Here is a 23288-nt window from a genome sequence, read left to right on the forward strand (position 1 = left end):
CTCTAAGGAATGAAGTCGATTAATTTAAAAAAACAAACAAAAAATAACTGGGTTTAGTTTTCCCTCAACAAGAATAGAGAGCTCTACAGTAGTTCCAGAAAGAAACCAGTCTCTCGACTTACATCTCCATCTTAAGCATCTCTGACTAGTGAAAGACATAGAAATTCAGGATCCTATGTAAACAAGTGAATTGGATCCTGATGGGTCTTAAACCAAATTCTGTTTCCCGGGTACTGAAATCTCTCTTCAGCCAAAAAGAGCTTAGAGCCCCTTTCTATTATGGACTGAATTGTGTTCCCCCAAATTTATATGTTTATGGTCCTAACCCCAGTACCTTAGAATGTGACGTATTTGGAGATAAGGCCTTTAAAGAGATAATTAATGTTAAAAGAGGTCAAAGGGTGGGCCCTAATCCAATATGACTGATGTCTTATAAGAAGAGGAAGAGACCCTGAGGTATGTTCAAGCACAGAAAAAAGGCCATGTGAGGACACAGCAAGAAGTCAGCCATCTGCAAGCCAAGGGGAGAGACCTCAGAAGAAACCAAACTTGCTAACACTTTGATCTTGCATGTCCAGTCTTCAGAACTGTGAGAAAATGTCTGTTATTTAAACCACCCAATCTGTAGTATTATGTAATATTTGTAACAGACTAATGCACCTCTACTCTGGTATTTTGATTCTAATAACTGCCATTATCACCATAATTAAAAATCCAATTTTCTAATTAGTTTAAATTTAATATTGCATGCTAACCTGGAAATAAGATTTCTTTGATCTTTAGATTTTTTTTCAGAAGCGGAACTTCATTACTTTCAAATATGTAATGACACCAGACTGAGGCCGTGAACAATAATATTGTAAGATTTGTCCCAGTGAATAAATGTCTGAGTTGTGTGATAGTTTAGTGCAAGTTCTGGGCAAAGAAAAATTATCTTATACATTTTTATGTTCTTTAAATTGCTAAATATGCCACCAAAATACAAGATTCTTGATAAATAAGAATTGCTGATTGAGGTGTTTCAAGCTTAAGGCATTTTGCTAAAATCCATTCTTATTAGACATCTTCATTATTATTTTGAGATCCTCTTAAAAATAAGTAATATTCAGAAAAATAAATTTCAAGTTTTAACTTAGAAAAGTTAATCCTTTATCTAACTTACCTTGTCTGAATATGAAAATTGTTTGTAGTTCCCGTATGCTCATAATCATGAATGGCAGCAGCAAAGACCATTGCTAAAATTTCCAGTTCAGTGAGCCAGTGCTATTAAATTAAACAAAGATTCCATCATATCAAAAAGCAGAGTCAATGTTGTCTTTCTAAAAAATAAATATTTTCATTGCACACAGTATAAATCAATATATAAAACTGTTATATGAATTTTAAATAATTTTTTCCCTATTTTACCTCCCTTAGTTGTGCATAATGGATTCTTCATGAGGCTGATGATTGTTTCATGGCTTGTTAAGTTAAAAATTCAGACATTATAATTTTCCTTGTTAATTGGAAAAGAAGTAATTTTGTATGATTTAAAAGGTGAACTCTAAATGGATTTTGAATTTACAGCCTTACCAATTTGGGATCTCATGAAATCATTTCAGTTTAGTGATTTTTAACATATAACTCATACAACACTAAAATGTCTTTTAGCACAACTTTTGTAGAAGACCCTACTATTAGAAAATTTTCCACCTGTGAGTTGAAAATATTCACTTTGGTCATTAGAGAAACTGAACTTAGTTTTTATATTTAGAGATTTAGAAGAGATTCCAAGAATTTATCAAGTTTGTTCTTCATGATACATATATTCTATGACTATACAATTAAACTTAATAGCAATGAAAGAATAAATGCTTTCACGTAAAATCCAGAGCACTGCTTCATATACATTGATTTTTTTGTTGTTGTTATCAATTGGATGGTTTTAATAAAATTTCTCTACTGTTATAAGTCCATTTAGGTAATTTGATAGTTTATTCATTACTCACATTTTGCACAACACTTTAACTGCATTGTTCAATATGATAATCACATATGACTATTTAAATTAAAAATAAATAAAATTAAGTAAAATTAAGTTCACTTTTTCAGTTGCAGTAGCCACATTTCAACTGCTCAATAGTGGCAAGTGGTTATCTTATAGAACAGTACAGATACAAAATATTTGCATCACCACAGGAAATTCTATTGGAGAGCGCTGTAAGTAGGTGGTACTTGATGGTAAGAATAGAGGATCCAAAGTGATGTGGAACTTGCTCTTAGTGGTTTTATGCCATACACTTGAAACAAAGACCTTGCACAAAGCAGCAGAAGAATATAAAGTGCATGCATACTTGATGAAAACTCACAGAACAGAAGGGCAGATAGGACACCTATTTGGTGGCAGTGGATCTTGGAAGAAGGATGGACAAAGATTGGTAGCTAAATGCAAGGTTGGAAACAGAGAGATTCTAAATAGAAAGAGTAAATATGGAATGATACTATAGAGGCCTGTATGGAAATTGAATTGCTAATAGTACAATTGTGTTGGAGGGTCAAGTGAAGTGAGATTGAAGGTGGAGTATGGGAAAGAATTGATAAGCTACCTTGATTAGAGCTGATGAATTAAGATTTTGAATAAAAGGCAACAGGAAGCCACTGTAGGTCCATGGGTCTAACAGTGGAGGTGACACTGTTGAGTCTCATGATTGCTAAAGGCACAGTCTTATTCATCTTTGCTCCTTTCATATAACCCATCATGGTATTTGGCACATAGTAGGAACTTGGCATTTGTCTGTTGAATTGAATTTCACTAGTTCTGCATTTGGAGGAGTTAATTGGGAATAGTGGAAAGAGACTGTGGAATCAGAGAATCCTGATTTTAAGCCTTGTTAATCCTCAGGCAAATAAGCTATTTACCCTCTCAGGCACAGTTTCCATGAAAATAAAATTAGTGATCATTCCCCTGTGGATTTTAAAAGAAATTTAAAGTTGATGTATGTGCTGTGCCTATTACAAGTCTTAATATACAGTAAAATACAGAATAAATGGCATTTTACTGAACTTATTACTTTAAATACATTGTTTAAGGTATTGAATCTGGAAAATAATAATGAGCTAACATTCCTTTAGTGATTGCAATCCAAGAATAAATGCCTCACAGTTGGATGACTGAAGCAGAAATAATTTTTAGAACTAAGGAGAGTTGATATAACTAGCTGCACTGTGTTTATAGGTGCATTTAATTGTGAGTCATTAAAAGGAAGGAAATTACCTCATTAAAGGTCTATATTAGAGGCTGAACTGGGACTGAGCCTCCAATGTCCCCACTGAGACTGTGGAATTAAACACCATGAACTGAATAGCAATTGAAGTTAAACCAGATTTTGTAACCCCAGAAATCCATTGTTTTAATAAAGAAAATTGTTATTAGAAAGAAAATCACCTATTTTCTTAAGTATTTCCTATTAGTTATATTTAAGATTTACAGACTTACCTGTGATTTTTAAAAAGCAATATTCTATATCTACTATGATAATATAGAATATGAAGCGCAATTGTAAAAATAATTAAATTAGGAAATAAGAGCTGAATTTTAATTATAGATTATCTCATAAGTATTTAAAATTATTATCTTTCTAACTTTCAAACTTGATTATACATGTTTCCTGTTTTTAGTCTCATTAATCTCTGCCTCCTATAAATAGTACTTCCTTCATCAATTCATCTTACTTATTGCCACAGTATAGTCTTAACAATTAAGTTTACATTATAAACTAGTTTGGGAAGAGAGAAACATTGAACATTCACACTTAATTGAAAAATACATCTATTTCATATTAGTGAAAGTAGAATTGGGGGCTGATTTTTATGTCCTTAGTTGACAATTCATTTTACACTGGTGTTGAATGAGAATTCTAACTCAGAAAATGGTTGCTTAAATTCATGAATTTTGTAAATTACTCATGATGACAAGTCAGAGAGAATAAGTCTGAATCATATCATTCTTCCCAACTAGAACAGTGGTCAGTACATAACCTAAGTTCTTCTGATTCTTAATGGGCAGAAATAAAGGGTTAAAATGAAGAGTCATGAGCAGTGTAGACATTGTGCTTCATCTAAACTGCATTTTGCCTAGAGAATTGCTCAGGTAGACTTGCTGTCAGTCCTCAAATTATACCAGAGAGAGGCATTGACTTCCATTAATAGCATGTACAATGTTGATGGAAAGAAAGGAGAAAGAACTAACATTAACTGGACTTTTTAGGTAGATGGTTTCATTTAATTTTTATAATCACCCTATTTACCATTTACTAGGTAAATGTTTTAAATCTTATTTGGCAAATAACACAGCTGAATCCTAAAGAATTGAATCAACCTGCCAAAAGTCACATAGCTCTCAAGTGGCAGAGCAGGAATTCAAACTAAAATCTGTCTGATTCCAAAATTTCTGTTCTTTCCACAGATCACAATATTCCTTCCTTCTATGGATGACAATAGCCTTCATTATTCCAGGGTGGTAATATGCTGAATACATTCTTCTAAGATTTCAAAAGCAGAATTTCTAGATAATTTAACTAAATATACTGATAGGTAGAGAAGCTAACAAAGCTTTAAGACTTAGGATGTAATTTTCATATCTGAATTATTTAATGTGTGTGTGTGTTTGTGTGTGTGTGTGTGTGTGTGTGTATGATAGAGAATGTATATGTGTATATGTATAGGCCTGGGAGAATTTTAGGTCAGAAAATCACATTGACATATTAGATGCCGGTGTGTCTAAAAGGGCATAATTAACAACCCCTTTAGCTTACATGATAGGTAGGGTTGGACCTTTTTTTCTCTATCCCTTTGAATAGACTGAAGTACTTTGCTATAACTTACTCAATATGGAAAGTGAGTATATTATAATAATATTAACATATAATACACATAAGTTAATATATAATATATAAATTACTAATAATTTTTACTAATAGCTATTATGTTTCAGGAACTAGGTTAGGATTACACATATGATATCATTACTCCTCACTGTTGTACTACAAGGTAGTTGGTATTATTAACCACATTTTAGTGACAAGGGAACAGATATGGAGAGCAAGTGAGCTAGGAAGTGGGGAAGTAGGGTTTTAAATCTGTGTTTGCTTGCCTTGAAAGCCCACACTCTTCCCACTCTTCCAAACACTGTTGTATTGGAAGCCATTTACAAGAACAGAATTTCCATGTAGTTTGCAGAACAGAGACATAGTGGCGAATTTCTATAGATTGGAGAAAAATTAAGTAATTTCAGAGTGTGAGGGGCTATTTCTGGGTGTAGTCAGTGGACTACAAGTTCCAAAGGAATAGTTTTCAAGTTATCTCTTTTTCTTCTACTCTCAGTATTAGAGGGAACACAGTGCCAGGAGCCCTCAAATACAAGTGTTCCCTTGCCAAGGCCCTCAGATGATTTCATATTCAAAAAGACATTTGGAAGTGGCTTGGCAGCATTCGGTGAAGCATTTGCTCTTTAGCAAATGGATTGGGCTACCACACACCCCTATCACCGTGGCACTACACGTGGCTACAAATTAATTAAGTGACAAACGGAGAGAGAGGGAGACAGAGTGTGTCCTGGCATCCTCTCTGCACTGCCTACTCCCAGGCCTGAGAGTGTCCCAATATGACATTAACAAACTGAAGGACAATGGTTTCATCCCAATCCCTTTCAGGCAATGGTCCTGCGAACATTTTGCAGGTGACAGGCTGCACTAGTTATCTGACAGTGCTGGGCTGCTACTGGAGTGCTCCATAAATGTCATGCTGATAAGACCAACTTGAAACAGCAGGAGATGACTAAAACACTAAAGTGAGTGACCCTGTCTTCTCCATATCAAAGCCCAGGGGTTTCAGTTAAATGAATATTTCTGTAATGCTTTGTTTTTTGTTTCAAAGAACCAACACATTCATATGTATGAAAACTAATACTCTCCTACTACCATTTTTTTAATCTAAAGAAAAGCTTATTAAAATAACTTGCAAAAAACCCTCAAGCTGGCAATGTAACATAGTTTTGACAAAATAGTCAATAAACTGAAAATTCATTTTGCCTTTCCTTTCATCATCAATCATAAAATTTCTCATTAGTTTAAATATATTTTCCCAATCCTGGACAACACTGACAGTCTCCCACCCGACTATTTTTGTAATGGCCAAACTAAGGGATAAGTGAAGAGTCCACCGACACTTTTTTTGGTAAAGGATGAATAAATTTAGAAATGTTTCTAAACCAAACCTGCTAAAGTAGAGTGAAGTTATATATCTCAAGAAGTGACTATGTGATCTTTACTAACAACTTTAGCTTTCTAAGAGTCATGCCAGGCTGGGCCAGATTTCCCCAGTCTTCCAGAGAAGTTGGAATGGCTTGTTAGATCCTGGAACAAGTCTTCCTTGCAAGTCTGAGGGTAAATGCACATTGCAGATTTGCATTTCTCTATTTACCCACCAATATAGCATCCCTCATCTGCTCAATGTCACCTTCAGAACAGAGGTTCTGAAGCTGAACTAGGAGTCTCTTATTTGGTTCCCTTTACACTTGTGGTACTTAAGCAAAAATGTATTTCAAAACAAAATCCTGGTTTCCTAACAGCCTGAAATGGCATATATCTTCTGGTTTTACTTCATAATTAAAGCAGAGATTTTTTTTTTATACCAAAGTAGGCATTACTTTTCCACTCCATTTTGTTCTGAGGAAACTTAATTAGTACAGTTTCTGTTTCAGACTAACACTTAAATATTTCATTTTTCAGTTAACTTTTCAAAGCCACAGAATTCAGGGAAGAGGAAATGCCAAACACTTGAAATGAAAACCACCTCACAATCAGATTTAATTCCAAGGCCTTAGAAAGGAAAAGCAAATCTAACCAGGAAGATGTTAAAGCAACTTTTTCAAGCGTTAACAGCATTTGCAGCTGTCAGGAGGCACTTTGCTCTTCACACTAATTGCCGTGTATATCAAACCAAATGAAAACACAGAGTTCAAGAAACAGCTCTGACAATGAAGACTTATTAAACCAACAGAGCTTTAAAATAATTTGTGTGTATGTGTGTGTGCACACGCACACATGCTAGAAAGAGAAACAGATAGAAAGTTACATATACTACTTTAAAAAAGCTTACAATATTTTGAAGCTATATCTTTGAAAGTTTGAGTTTCTACTTATTATTGCTAAGTTCTACTCCCTCCCTTTAAATGTCAAATCAGACTCCTGGAATGAATGGTGAGTAAACTTCAACCAAGGACCAAGTTCAGCCATGACTGCATTTGATTTGGCTCGATGGGCACATTTATATCTTAACTGGGTGATAGCCACATTTACATCTTAAAAAGAGAAAACAAAGGTATAAGGTTAACATCACATATAATTCAGCCTTCTAGAAGGCCACAAGAGAGTCATGCATCAGTGAAGGTTTTTGAGATTTTTACCTCCCCATAGTAGACGTTAACTCCAAAGCAGGCTATAATTACTTAGTGATCCTGCCAATATAATGCATATTTCTATTGAACTGGTAGTGATATTCGAAGAAAATTCTTCATTAAAATCCCAGCTGAGCTCCCAGCTATTAGCCATTATCAACTGCCAGCCATGTGAGTGAACCACTGTGGATGTCTTGCCCAGTGATGTCCTCATATGTCTTTGACCATAGTTGCTAGCTGGTCACAATCACACAAGAGACCCCAAATGAGAACCTTCTAGTTGGGACCCTTCTAACTACAGACACCCATGAGAAACAATGATAAATTATTGTTTTAAGCCACTGAGTTTAGAGTAGTTTGTTTTGGAGGAAACAGATAATTGGAACACGGGGCAGGAGTGGAATCTGAGCCCAAGGCATTGATGGATCTGCAACATTTTGGAGGCAAAAAAGATGGAGAAGTAAAATAGATAATTTCTTCATTCATCACGTGAGACACCTTTGGATGAATCATAGCAAAGGGATCTTATGTGTAGGAAACCACACACTGGATTCTGGAGGAAAATGTATACAATTATCATCTGTATACAATAAACTTGGAGAATCATGTACCTGCTACAAGTTTTCAAGATCTTCAGGACTCTATACTGTGGCCCTAAGGGCTTTGTGTGGGACCAGGTAAGGAACACAGTCTCTGGGGCAGAATGATGAGATATGGAGGAGTACTAGTTACACAGATCTGAATGCCAATGAGACTTACCAGTAAAAAGAATGTGACTTTTGAAATCTAAACAGGTAAGCAATGTAAATTATGAGGTTTGGTGGACCATTCTACTTATATGCATTTTATGGTACTGCTTCAGCCTAGGTTGATACATGAGGAATCAAAAATGTACTCAGATTCTGGGGATCTCACATGGCTCATACCCTTTTGAACCCATCCCAGTTTGGAACCTTCAGAAGGAAGGACTTCCTGTCCCTTTTTATCCCTTGGAAGTAATCCTATGCTCTAAGACACTATAGAAATTCTAGGCAGTCCCAGACTTCCCAACATCTACTCATTTTTGTCCCAGGATTTGCACTGCTGAACCATTTATTCACTCATCAACTGATTCGTTCAAATACAAAGAGAAGGAAGAAGAATTCGGAAAAATCCAAATGAATAATTTCCAAAAATCCCTATTAGGATTTGATTGTAATTTGCAATGCAAACATGTAAAAGAGAAAAAGCTACTGAGCTCAGCTCGGGTGATGAAAGGAGGGGAGAGCACTACAACTAACTTTTATTCCAAAGAATTTTTCTCTAGGTCATTTTTCTGGGGGTTGATACCTATGGGAAAAGGAATTTACAAATGAAAAATGTTACATAGTCCAAACTTTGAAAAATTTGCGGTCTATTTTCATTTGCTTCTGGAGATCTTTATTCACTGAGTTAAAATATTTTTTGAAAAATGAATATTGTAAATAACTCATTAACCCTCAAAAATCCAGAAGATTATTACTTATAATACTTTTTTGAGTATTAAAGAGACAGTGAGAAGGGAATGGAATTTGATGTTGCAAACTAACAAACTTCAGTTACAAAGACTTTCTTACCATGATACCTGTATGAAGCATTATGTAATGCACAGTTTGAGTGACATCAGCTGCATGAATCAAATTGTGATACGGATTTTTGTACTTGCTGTAACCAACTTCTAAAGCTTCTGCAAAGGCAATTAGGCAACAAACAGGAATCTGCAGAAAGTAACAATTATGATTATATTTTGACCAAAAGGGTGGCACTAAATCAACATGAGCACAAAGATGTTTGGGATGGGATACATTAGTGAGTCAGATGTGGGCAGTAGTTTCTTAAAGTTAAATGTGGATTGTTCTGAAAAAACACTTCATTAACCTGTCAGTTTTCAATGCTGAGAAGGATTATAACCCCCAAGTGTTTAATTAAGATAGATGAAATAACAGTCTTACCCATATAGCAATCTTTAAATTTTGTATCTTCCAGAGTCAGATAAGAAGGCTAGTTCTTAAAGGGGTAAAATTTTCCAATTACAACTGGTGAAGTCTAGTTTTTCTATCGGTAATTCAAGGGGGTTAAAATAAATGACCTCCCAGTAAATTCTAACTCTAAAAATAACATGATTCCATAGATACAGGCTCAGAAATCTGAATCAAATCTGTTGCTGAGATGGCTCTAAGTGAAGTTAATTAGAAACCCTTTCATTTCAATTTAAAAAAAGCTGCCAATAATGGTTCATTCTGCATTTTAGGAAAATCATATTTCTTTAAGTCATAGATTCCAATCTTTACATGAGTGTTCTGTGAATAATTCAGGGGGATGTTTGTATCTTGTTGGAATGAGTCTATCATGGCCTTATGATACCCCAGTAGATATACAGAAATGTCAGTGATTTGTAGAGAATGGCTATATCAAGTGGTGAACTCGTCCCCTTAGTTCTGTGATCTGACAATCCAGAAACATTTTTAAATGAATTGATTAATGACCCAAAGTTCTGCATTTTCATTCTTATTCAGATAACTTATTCTAAGAGCATTTTACTTTTGTTCCATGTTTCTGACCTTGAAACGGTTGATAAGATCATATCTGGTAAATAGTTCATAAATCATAAACTTCAGACTATGTTCTCCACTTGCTTCATTCAAGGCAAATACATCAAAAGACCATTTATCAACATCCTGTAGGAAAAAAAGTAAATATTTTAGTTGGCAATATCATATGATTCTGTTTCTTTCTATGAAAAAATTCTTGGAAAGCTCAGGCATTGTACATCCAGCAGGTCAGATTTCAATTCAGCACATCAAACTTCATTTTCACCAGTGTCTGATGTGACAGGGACACTTAGTATCTGTGGATCCACAAAAGTGAGGTCAATAATGCTTAAGATCTCCCCTTAATCCCAAGGTTATCCAATATGATGTAGTAAACCTGATAACTCTATAACACTGCCCATATTCTTAGTCTCTCTCCAAATGCATGGCATAAATCATTTTCCCAGAGTGGGCCTCATTTCAAGGTGGAATTGCAGGTTATGTGGGTGATGTAATTGAGAGAGAGAGGGAAGATAGCCCCAATTTATCATTCCCACCCATCCACCCACCTGCTACGTTGCTTGAAATTCTACCGTTTAAAAGTTACTAATTTGGTTTAAAGATTTGATATTTTATGTCTTTTTTTTTTTAAGATGAAGATGCCCTAGAGAGACAGAGCTCTCTCTCTCGGTAGAGTACTACTACCTTATTACTCACTCTAACCTTGGCTGATTCATTTTTACTTTCTACCAGGGCCAGATTGTAAGATAAAGGAAGTGGGTCTCTTGATTGAGGGGGAGGTTAGGAATTTTGGCATTTCAGGCAATTCCCCGGGGAAGTGGCCAGGCCTGTAGGGAAATAGATACCCTAGGAAAGTCCCCCCTAACTGTGGGAAAAGAGGGCAATGAGCAGGTATATCCAACTACTCCAGCCACCTCACGACTTTGATTCAGGTAATTCCAGGACAAAAACTTGCAGAGGGGTCCACAAAATGGACTTGTAGCAAGTGGTATCAGTACATTAAGGAGGTATTAAGTATATCAGTACATTAAGGTAAAGCTTGAGTTGCAACAGTAAATAAATCACTGAAACTTAAAAATATACATAAATACAGCAGAATCAGTTCTAATGATTATCATAAATTATTAGTAGAGAAGGTCTAGTGTTTGCATACACACAACAGGTTTAGTATTGAACAGTAAGTGGACAACCTTAAAGCTATACATTAATTTTGAATTTGAGCAGGCCCTGTTTAGAACTTCATTCATTTAACACATTTCACAGAGGCCAACGATACATGCTGTAACATGCTGAAACTAAACTGAAAATCTGATAAAAAGTATCCAAACCATCTCTTAAAACTATTTCTTTCCACAAATAGCAACAATAGCATCAAACGTGTTTTTAATCATTTCAAAACACCAGTGAAATATTTTTTGGTTTCCTTGGGTACCTTTGTTAAATTCCTTGCGTTTGGCCCTAATTTGATCCTGAAATACTTGCTTGATCAGTTTGTAAATTTAAAAATCTCTCAAAGTTCTGTTAGAAGGCATTTACCATCAATAAAGCTCAAAGGAGACCAACAAATCTCACCAAATTCCAAAGCTAACACAGAATTAGTTCAGAATGTTACAGGCTGCTATTTACAGTTCCCAGTAGGGGTTTCCCACTGAGTAAAAGCTTAGCTCTCCATTTTGGGGGATTTTTTAAATCAACAATGGTGATTTACATCTGTAAACTACTGCAGATGCTTGGCTTTTACTTTGTCAGATTGAGAACAAACAAGACAAGGAGGTATCTCAGGAAATTAGAATTACTAAAACATTCTTAACTTAGTGATAATTCTCTTCAACCTGTTAGTTCATGATTTCCCTACACTACATTTTAGAAAAATGTTTACATTCTCTCATACCAGAATACTCTGTTAGCTGGTTTCTAAGAAAAATAAATAAAAATAAGTAATTTTCATGCCCACAGTTCAGGAAATAATGAGGAAATCAAAATCTCTCAAGAGCCAAGGACTAATTAATATCTGATAATGTGACATTTCAGTTATATACTTGCCTCTATTATCGCTTTAGAAACATGAATATAAAAAAGCTTCTAAGAAAAACAAACTACCTTTTTAAATGAATAAGATTAAAATCTAATATGCAGCAGAGAAAAAACAAATGCAAAGGGGATGCTTTAAAGGAAATTAAAGAACAAAAGAAAGCAATATAGATTTAAACTAGGAAAGGAGTTTAATAAATCAAAAATAAAATAACCCAGTATATTCTGTTGCTAGTATTCTTTAAATTTGTGGTTAATACAGGAAAACCACCATAAAACTGTTAGAGGAGACAAAGGTGAATTTCCTACCCAAATTAAGTGATGGAATGAAATAAGGAATGTAGAACGATGAGCCTACAAAATGCCTCTTTAGTAATAAAGTCTAGGAATAGTGTGCGTGTGCACAACACACACACATGCAATGGGAACAAGCAAGTCAAAAACTTTCACAACTTCAGATTTTCAACTCTAGTTATTTCTAACACATATAATACTGCAATTGGGCCTCAGACTAGGGCAGCCACAGGGAAAGCCAGAGACAAAAGATATGAATTTCTTTTTTGTTTCCTTTCTTAATTTTATCTTACTTTTTATATTTTCTCGGACCTAAAATTCTAAACAATTTTACTCCATATAAGTTTTGCCTTTAACCATATTTGACTGAAATATCTTTTTATTTATAAAGCATTCAACTCTTTCATAATATACAGTAACAAAATATGTGTATTCTGACAACTGCTGGTGCCATCTCAAAATTGAATTCAAGATCCACCTAAATAAAGCATGAAGAAGAAGAAAACATCACACACACGTGTGTGTGTGTGTATATGTATGTATTGATATAGTTTGTTAGGGTAAATTGATCCTCATTTAAATCTACAATGAGTCATGACTTGAAACACATGACATTTTGTAAATGGTTAAAATATTTTTTACATTCCAACATGTAAGCTGCAGCAAAGACCTATTCTCATTTTCTCCTAGTCCTTTTAAGGAGATTAGAAAAAATGACTAGTTGAAAAACTAAAGTAATTGAACATTTTTTTTACCTTTAATGTTACTATGACAGCTTCTGGATATGTCAACCCAACCATGTGATAGGATTTTCTGTACATTCTGAAAAAGAAAAATAAGTGTATATGTAAAAATCAGTTACTCAAAGTTTTCAGCTATTTCTTAAGAACAAAGAAAAAATTACCTTTGATGTGTTTACCTTGTATCATGTCACAGTGTCCCTTTGTGGCAACAATGATAACTATTGTCACCGCTTATTAAGCATCTACAATGTGACAGATGCAAATAGTACATTTGCATCACAACCACAAAGTCAGTGTGATTTTAGATTCTATGTGAAGAGGTCTTTCCCTAAACGTCATCTTATTAAAAACAGAGACTGTCCTTTGCACGGGCAGCAACAACACCTTTTAGCATGCCACCACATGCATGACAGCACAGTAGTCTTGTTTTGTGTCTATTTGTGTTCCAAAATTCTCAGTCTGGAAGCTGAATGTCATGGAAATGTTTCCTTGATAGGTTTTTTTTCCCACAAAGTAAAAATTATAGGAGGGAATATGCACTATCATCAGAATTTACAGAGCCTTTTTTTAAGTTAAAAATATTGGAGGAGAACATATTGACAAAAATTGCTTAAGTTTGTTCAAATTGTCATTTAATATTATTTAATAAAGATTATCCAGAAAGAACAGGGTGTTTCTATTTTTATAATAGCATCAATAACAAAAATATTTTTTTGTTAATCAGTAATTTGTTGGAGTTTTCCAGCTTCCAATGGACAACCAAGATGACTTAAACCAAATATAAGAAACTCCTCCATTGATTCATGCAAAAATAGAATCAACATGATACCCTAATGGGTAGAAATAGCAATAGGTTTCTAATCAGGACTGAAAGGAACATGGCTCCTCCACAAAGTCCTGTGAAGAAAGAATTTAACTGATTATTAATCATGTCCCTTAATTTTTATATTGTTAGTCCACAAGCAAACTGCATTCCTAGACTATACTGAAGTAAACTCTCTTCCCAAGATGTCTGGACAAAACCATAATTTAATGATTATATCTTTAATTTATATTGGGGGTCAATATAAGAAATATAAGAACATAAGAAAATATTCTGCATCTTTTATAAAACCACTATGGGAGATACTAACCTTTTGATTCAATGTACCTTATATTAAAAATCCTTAAGATATTACTCAGTTTCTATGTACAAGCTATCATTTTTTTCAAGATAATAAAAGCCAAGTAATTCTTCATGTTTTCCTTTTTAATCTTCACTTTTTGGAAGCTCAGAATTAAAATATTGTATTTACTTACATAGAGACTAGACTTCCTTGATAAAGTATCTTCCCATTTTATTACAGAGACCTTGTTACTTTATTTCCATGTTCCCATTTTATGTTTATCTTAAATGACGTTAAATAATTTTTAGGTGTGGCAATCAGTTATCATAAAAATTTATCCTTATCCTCTATCTCAATTGGAAGATTTCTTATAAGAAAAATACCTGTGTTAATTACTCCACTGAGATAGGTATAATTATTCTAATAATGCAGGGCAAGGAAACTATTTAATCACACTACAAAAGACCCAGAAAATAATTGCTGTCAGTAACGATATTTAGTTCCTTTTTTTTTTTTTTCAGGAAACAGTCTTTTCTATCTATTTTTTGAATCATTACTAAAAAATGGAAGTATGGGGGAAATGGAAGGATGATGGGCGAGGAAATAAAAAGGTCAGGAATAAGGAACCTTAAAAATTAAGTAACTAAATCAGTGTGACTTCATGGCACAAAAGGCAGTATGATGGAGCAAAGAGCACACATGCTTTGGATCGCAGGTTAGCCAATCACTAGTGTGACCTCTGGAAAGCTATTTAATGTCAGTCATCTGTAAAATGAGGATAATTACATGCTTTTTATGAAGAGTAAATGATATAAAGGCCTAGCATAATATTATAAGTACTTGATACAAGAAAGCCGTTATTATCAGTGTTACTGTTCTCATCAATACCATTGGCTCCAATTCTGACGTTCTTCAAGGCTCTTTGGACTCAGTGAGAACTTTGATGTTTCTTAGACTTGTAGCAGGTTGAGAAATGAATATCCCTGTATGTTCTCATTATATGGAATGTAAAGAAAGACAAGGAAGAAGATTACTCATCCAAGGAGAAGGAGGAACTTCCCCATTATCATTTTCTAACCCTATAATTGGGAATAGCATATTAGGATGAAAACTTAGAAAATTAGGATGGAAAATTAGGACTACTCATTCTGGAATCAAATGAATGTGGGAGAAACCTTAATACAGTGGCCTCACACTTGAGTAAATAGTCACTATATTACAAGTTGCTGAAAAAGAGTAATGGATTTCCTGTTCTCCTATAGGTGGTTAAAGTCCAGCTGGAAATACGGTAGATTATTCTTGGAAGGTTTTTACTAGAGTTACAAAATATAATTCAAAACCTTAAAAAAAAAAAACCCACTATCTTATGCCAGACACAGTACTAAGCAAGAGACTATTCAGTGAAGAACAAGAAAATTTTCATGGGGTTAATTCAGTGGCAAAGAGGGACAATAAATAAGAAATAATATATGATTAAAAACAGCACTAAATGCTATGAGGTAAACCACTGGTTGGGATAGAGAAAGTGATGAACAGTATACAGAGTAACCAGGAAAGGCCTCTGGAAAGATAGAAAGGGCTAGCCAGAGTGAAGGGTGGGGAAAATCATTTCTGATAGAGGGAATAGGAGGATTACTGGTCCCAAGGGAAGCAAGAGTTTAGGGATATTCATGGAGTTGAAATCACACTAGTAAAGATATTCAGGTAAGGGTGGAGTAGCATTAGATGAGTCTAGAAGGTAAGGGGGCCTAGTCATGCAAAGCCATGATACAGAAGTTGCCTTTAATACCAAGTGTAATGGTATATCAAGTGAAATGGTAAAAACAATCAGATGGTTTTAAGCTTAAGAATGACAGGAACTAATTTATATTTTAAAAATCACTACAGAATGACTTGTTTGGAGAGGGCAAGTGAGGAAGAGTTGAAAGCTATTGTCATATTTCTGATGGCAGGTGACAAAGGCTCAGTTTGGGGTTGCAGGAGTGGAGTTGAGAAAGTGAGTAGGCTCAGGATACACCGGGGTAAGCAAATTGCCCGGACTTGCTGAGGTATTGATTCTTGGGAGGGGCTGCTTGAGAGAAGACTCAAAAAGACTTTCTAAGTTTCAAGACTGAAGATGATTGTTTTTGAAAATTCAGGATATACATATCTCACTCTGTTTACACACTTACTAATGGGGATTCAAAAGTAATTTAAAAATTTCATTTCCATGTGTTTTTAGCACATTAATTTCTTTAAGACTGCTTGCTAATTTAGTTACCTTAAGTACGTTTTGATATTTCTGTGTAGCATATAAAAAAACTGAAAGTTTAACGTGTCAATATATTTCACAGAATTTGTCTTGATTTTTCTATTTAATGGGAATGGAAATTTAGTTGGTTTACTTTAATAATTTACATTTCTTTTCAGTTTGCCAAGTTCTGCAATATTTTCTTAAACAAAAAAGACAAAATATACATTCCTTCATTAAAGCAAACATGCACTCTTTTTTCTCTGATTCTCTCACTGACTTTCTGAACTATGATTTAGATGTTTTCGAATTTATATTAAGGAAAATCAATAATGTCATACACTTGCCTAAGTTGTTTTAAAAAATAGGAACATAATTACAAAAATTATTTCTCTCCAGCCCTCTCTACCTCTCTGTTTCAGATTTCTGGTCCCACCTGGCAGAGCTGGGAGCAGTTTATGCACTAGGGGTGGGGGGTTGTCATCTCACCTAACTCATCATGATTATAAGCTCATAATGGTTATTATGAGGGTTCTTTTATCAAAGCCAACTAGATATAGTCAAGAAGTAGTCAAAATAATTTGAATAATCACTGAGTGGTTGTTATTTTGGATAATATAGTCATAAACCAAGATCCTAGATGCTTCATGTCTTATGGTTATAATACATCTTTAAATCACTTCGAATACTTCTTGCAATGCATTGTCATTTAGATTTTTAGAAACCCAAGAGTGCTTCTCATTGTTCTGTTAGAAGAAGAAAACGAAAGTTTATGAAGTTCATTACAGGTAATGACTAGAGATGTCTGAAGATAAAAAATGATGTGGTCTCCCTAAAATTTAATTTTAGATACCTTGATAAAAAATTTCTCTGTTCCTCGATTTTATTTGTTTCAAAAATGTTAAAATAACCTTTTTATGTATAATTTAATGTAATGTAATTGTTTTTTAATCCAAGGGATTTCTAAGAACTAGTTTTCAACATTGTCAGATATTAGATGTTATTTCAAGTCTTTTCATAGTTTTAGTTCTGAAATATCTTGTTTCCAGACAGAAAAATAAGCTGTCCTCTTAAAGGCTAAAGAATTTAAATTGGGTCATATTAACATGTATTTCACTTTAGAAACTCTGGTGTTTCTAGGGGCCAGCAAGTGACAGAAATGCTTCAGTGACAGAAAGGTTGAAAAGTTCTTCAAGGAAAGTGGACATGAGAGAGCTTTCTTCCACAATGGTAAGAGAATGGTCTTTTCTTTTTAGTGCCAAGAAAAGGCCTGCTTGATTTTGGTATGTAGTATAGAACTTATTTTATTGGGTGTTACATTGTATTTGGGTAAAATTAGGTGTAAAGCATATAAATGTATTATTAGGTGTAAAGCATATAAATGTGTTTATAAATGTATTATAAACAGTTATTCACAAAAGTTCATCTGAGGAGAATGGTCATTCAAAAGCCTTTGCCTTTAGTCTTTATGTCAATTTAAATATAAATGAAAATAATAAATCCAGGACAAGATATTTTTGTTATAGGTAAATTCACCATAAAGTCCTAAATCTGTTCATTCCAATTATACTTATGATTAGAGTTTTCCTCAATAAATAAAATACAGCACTCTCATAACTTTGACATAGTAAGTATATTTGCTGTCTTTTAAATTTTGTCTTGAGATACCAACAACTCCACTTACCTTTCCACAAAAATTCCAGCTTGAACAGCATGCACAATGCTCCGAAATCTTGGTTTTTCCTCAGATTTCTTTTTCATCATCCCCATTTTCCGTGTAAAGGTAGAAGCCAACCAGTCCCGGACTTCCAATGGGACCGAATCCGACTGAATGTCACTGAGCTCATCATCAGTATCCAGCAGTCTTCTACAAAAATTTATAGTGGTTAAAGTTTAGGAAAAAGTGAAGAAAAACTAATAACAAAACAAGCATAGCAATAGGATTTAAAGTATAGCAAGTCACTCTCTGATCATCTTTTAATATGAACTGTCTTAAAAAATGATTGGGTTAACATTTTGAAATCTCTGAATTTCTCAAATTGGTCATCTTCTGAGGGCAAAGACTAATGGACTTGAACATTTGAGCATTCCCAAACATTTAAGTACAATGATATGAGTCTGGAGATATCGGTTATATTAATATATTTATAATATATTAATATATAATAATATATTTTTCCAATAATAAATGAAACTAATATAAGATAGGGAAGAGAGTTCGTAAACAAAGGTCTATTAAAGGAAGCAACTGGAGTGGAAAGAAAAAGGGGAGTCGAAGCTATAAAAGTTGTCTTATATTTAATAAGCTTGTGTATATTTAGCACAGAAAGTACATGCTATTTGAATAAGGCCTTGGAGTTTACAGAAGTCATTCACATGTGTTATTTTATTTGATGGGTATCCCTAAATTTTAGGAAAATAATAACTTGAAAAATAAAGATGAAAACAAGTGGATTATTTTGAAAGCTAATTTTAGGTGATTTAGCCAGTGTCAGGTGGAAAAGTTAAAGCAAATGATGTCTTGAGGGTGGAGATCTGATGGGCTTAGAACTGCTGGCTGAGGAAATCAGCTGTGTGAGGAGGAAGTGACCAGGAGCTGAAAGCACTGCGCTGCCACTCTCCAGTATAAGCTCCAGGTAGATGATGTGGACAGGACTGACCAGTAACAATAGCTGCATTAAGGGTGGGCAGCTCCAGTGATCCAGAACTTCCTAAAGGTCTGAACTGGCAAGATAGTGTGAAAGGCTCCCCACAAAATACAAAAGGGGCTTTACAGAGCAATTGAGCTTTGCCTTCAGGAAGAATACAGGTCAGCTCTGCCCTTTGCTTGACTAGGTTTTTTCCTTGTTGGCGCACCAATTTAATAACTCAGAGCTATTTTTGGAGCACTTTAGCTTTGACCTTTGGGTTCCATTCGCGCTAGTAAATTTCTTTGCACAGAGTGAGGCCTAAGGATTATGAGCCGATGGAAGGAAGGTAGCCAGAGATGACAGCGAGTGCTACAGCCTTCAGAACAAGTCACACATCATCTCCAGAGAGCAAAAACTACCAAAAGAGACTCAAAAGATAATATGACTTCCTCTATATGCTACTGTTTATAAGCATATCGATGTCAGTCATTTGCCAATATTTATTTTTCATAGTACTAAATAAGTGTGAATGCATTTATGAAATGCCTTATGAAAAACTATATAAAACTTAAGTGCTGGAGTTGTAAAATTATATTTATACATATGAAGATAAAAAAGACATACTTGGAAGTTAATATTGAAGCTGGGATGAAGTGAGAGAGTAGCATTGACATATATATACTACCAAGTGTAAAATGGAAGGCTAGTGGGAAGCTGTTGCATAGCACAGGGAGATCAGCTCGGTGATTTGTGTCCAACTAGAGGGGTGGGAGGGAGAAGCAAGAGAGAGCGGATATGGGGATATATGAATACGTATAGCTGATTCACTTTGTTTGTTGTACAGCAGAAACTGACACAGCATTGCAAAGCAATTATACTCCAATAAAGATATTAAAAAATATTGATTAATACTTACCCTAAATCATATTTAATTCTCATTTGGCTCTTACGTTTGGATGACTTTCGTTTATACTTAACACATGGACATCGTAATTCAGAGCAAAATATTTTTTTTCTACTTTTGACCATTTAAAATTAGATTCCTTAGCCAATTACGGCAAGTCACTACACTACATGGTTTGAAAATTTCAGGGCTTATGCCATTTCTATTATTCCTCATGCAGTGATCAAATAAAACCACAGAGCAGGACAGATGGAATGGGAATCATTGTGCTATAATCCTGTGATGTCACCGTGCTCCAGGAATTCTACTGCTATCTTGTTTTATTAGCTACTCTAAGTACAATGACAGACACATAGTAATGGTTGCCAATTGCTCCTTTGCAAATCTGATGTGGATGACTTTAGGGCTATATGTCCTAAAATCATAAATTATCCATGACAGATCATCAAATATGACAAAATTAGCATATGAAAATGAGAGTTCATATAGGGATGTGGTACCCAGGAGTCTGGCAATCCCTTAGTCATGATGCATGATGTCATTTATTGAAAATGAAATAAGATATAGTTTCAGGGAAAAAAGAGTGATATAGATTAATTAATGAATATAGAAATAAAGGAGGAGAGTACATAAAGAGAAAAGCATGAAATATTCTATTGTATAACTAAAAAAGGAAATCTTGGAAAAACAAAAAATACCTCTGTGATGGTTAATTTTATATGTTCACATGGCTAGGTTATGATGCTTAGTTGTCTGGTCAAACACCAGTCTAGATGTTGCTATGAAGGTATATTTTAGATGTGATTAACATTTAAATCAATGGACTGAGTAGAGCAGACTACCCTCCATAATGTGAGTGGGCCTGATCCAATCAATTAAAGGCCTTAAGCGGTAAGGCCGAGGTCCCCCAAAGAAGTAATCCTGCCTCCAGACTACTTTCAGACTCAAGATTGCAACATTTACTGCTGTCAGAATTTCCAGCCAGTGTCAGCCTCCTTTAAAGTATAAGTCAGACCATGTCAGTGCCTAATTCATACAGCCCTATGTAGCTCACCACAAGCTATGTCTCTACCTTTATCTTTTAACAATTTCCACCTTATTCATTTTGCTTCAGCAATGCTGGCCTCCTTGGTATACTCAAACCTGCCAAGCTTGCTTCTGCTCAGGGTCTTTGCACTTGCCATTCCCTCTGCTTAGAATCTCTTTTTCAAGATGTGTGGATCATTTCCTCACTGCATTTAGGTAGAAAGGGCTTCCTTGACCCCACTACTCAAAGAGTAAACACTTTTATTGTCTTTATCCTTCTATAGACTTCTTCTTAGCACTTACCACTGCTGATGTCATGCCATATGTTTATTAGTTTGTTCATTCATTTTATGATTTATCCACTAGACTGTAAAGACCTCAAGATCAGAGAGTCGGTCTGTTCTTGTGCACTGTTATATCATCAGCATGTGCAACAGTGCATGGCACAGACTGGGGGGATCAACATCTAGAAATATTTACACTAAACTATTACAAGTGACTATCTTTGAGGAGTGGAGTGAGAATGGAGATGGTATAAGAAAGTTTAGTCTTTTAGAGTCCCATATTATTTGATTGATAAGACCAGCAGCATCCTGGGAGTAGTTCACTATTGTTAATCATCTCTTCATTGCCTTTAGGTTAAGTTGCCCTTGAACAATCTCTTTACAATTTTTGAGGCAAATTATAGGGAAATGTATATTTGACATGGAAAAGATATTAGACATTTTTCTGGATTAAAAACTTAAATGTAAGACTAGATACTATAAAACTGCTAGAGGAAAACACAGGCAGAACACTTTTTGACATAAATTGCAGCAATATCCTTTTGTCTCCATCTCCTAGAGTATGGAAATAAAAACACACAAACACACAAACAAATGGGATCTAATTAAACTTAAAAGTTTTGCACAGGGGGCTTCCCTGGTGGCGCAGTGGTTGAGAGTCCGCCTGCCGATGCAGGGGACACGGGTTCGTGCCCCGGTCCGGGAGGATCCCACATGCCGCGGAGCGGCTGGGCCCGTGAGCCATGGCCGCTGAGCCTGCGCGTCCGGAGCCTGTGCTCCACAACGGGAGAGGCCACAACAGTGAGAGGCCTGCGTACCGCAAAAAAAAAAAAAAAAAAAGTTTTGCACAGCAAAGGAAACCATAAACAAAACAAAAAGACAACCTACAGAATGGGAGAAAATATTTGCAAATGATGTGACTGACAAGGGATTAATCTCCAAGATATACAAACAGCACATACAGCTCAATAAAAAGCAAAACAAAACAAAACAATCAAAAACTGGGCAGAAGATCTAAATAGACATTTCCCCAAAGAAGGCATATGGATGGCCAAAAGGCACATGAAAAGATGCTCAACATTACCAATTATTAGAGAAATGCAAATCAAAACTAAAGTGAGGTATGAGCTCACACCGGTCAGAATGGCCACCATCAAAAAGTCTGCAAATAATAAATGCTGGAGAAGGTGTGGAGAAAAAGGAACCCTCCTACACTTTTGGTGGGAATGTAAATTGATGCAGCCACTATTCAGAACAGTATGGAGGTTTTTTTAAAAACTAAAAATAGAGCTACCATATGATCCTGCAATCCCACTCCTGGTCATATACCTGGAGAAAACTGTAATTTGAAAAGATACCTACACCCCAATGTTCATTACAGCACTGTTTACAACAGCCAAGACATGGAAACAACCTAAGTGTCCATCAACAGATGAGTGGATAAAAAAGATGTGGTATATTTATACAATGGAATATTACTCAGCTGTATAAAAGAACCTATAAGGGAAAAGAATCTGAAAAAAAAAGATATATGTGTATGTATTACTGAATCACTTTGCTGTACACCTGAAACTGAAACAACATTGTGTATCAACTATACTTCAATAAAAAAATGTAAAGAAAGAAAAGATATTAAATATTTCTAATAGCATTTTGAATTAATGGCCCAGGAAAGAAACATTTTTAAAATTGTATGCACTGTTTACATGCCTTCAACCAAGGACCTCAGTATCTCTGTTAAGTATCAGTTATCAGAACTCTTTTAGGCTCATCTATCAAGTAGAGTATGGTAAGAAATTCCTAATAAAGACACAAATAATTTGTATCAAACTATTTAAGATAATTTTTCAAGTTTGGATAGAAGAAAGTTGAAAGGCAGGTAGATAAAACAAATTTAAATGAATTTAAAAAATAATCTGGCACACCTAATGGCACATATTTCTCCTCTCTCTCCCTTATTTATTTTCCCTTTCCCTGGCACCTGCCCTGTATACTGTTTCTTCTTCTGAGCACCAAAAGGAGCTCTTCAGATTTC

At 34.8% G+C, this 23288-nt stretch overlaps 1 protein-coding gene across 1 annotated transcript in view; it reads right to left on the reverse strand.

Moving 5' to 3' along the window:
- Positions 1 to 23288, reverse strand: part of PDE1A (phosphodiesterase 1A) — a 263294-nt gene that overhangs the window by 75260 nt on the left and 164746 nt on the right. Inside the window, exons 3-7 of the mRNA XM_079923669.1 lie at positions 18094 to 18276; positions 13086 to 13152; positions 10015 to 10131; positions 9031 to 9171; positions 1163 to 1263 (exon numbers count right to left, since the gene is read on the reverse strand). Of these exons, the coding sequence (XP_079779795.1) occupies positions 1163 to 1263; positions 9031 to 9171; positions 10015 to 10131; positions 13086 to 13152; positions 18094 to 18276 (609 nt within the window). The remainder of the gene's footprint in view (positions 1 to 1162; positions 1264 to 9030; positions 9172 to 10014; positions 10132 to 13085; positions 13153 to 18093; positions 18277 to 23288) is intronic.

Source organism: Stenella coeruleoalba, assembly GCF_951394435.1.
Source record: "Stenella coeruleoalba genome assembly, chromosome: 6".
NCBI lineage: Eukaryota > Metazoa > Chordata > Mammalia > Artiodactyla > Delphinidae > Stenella > Stenella coeruleoalba.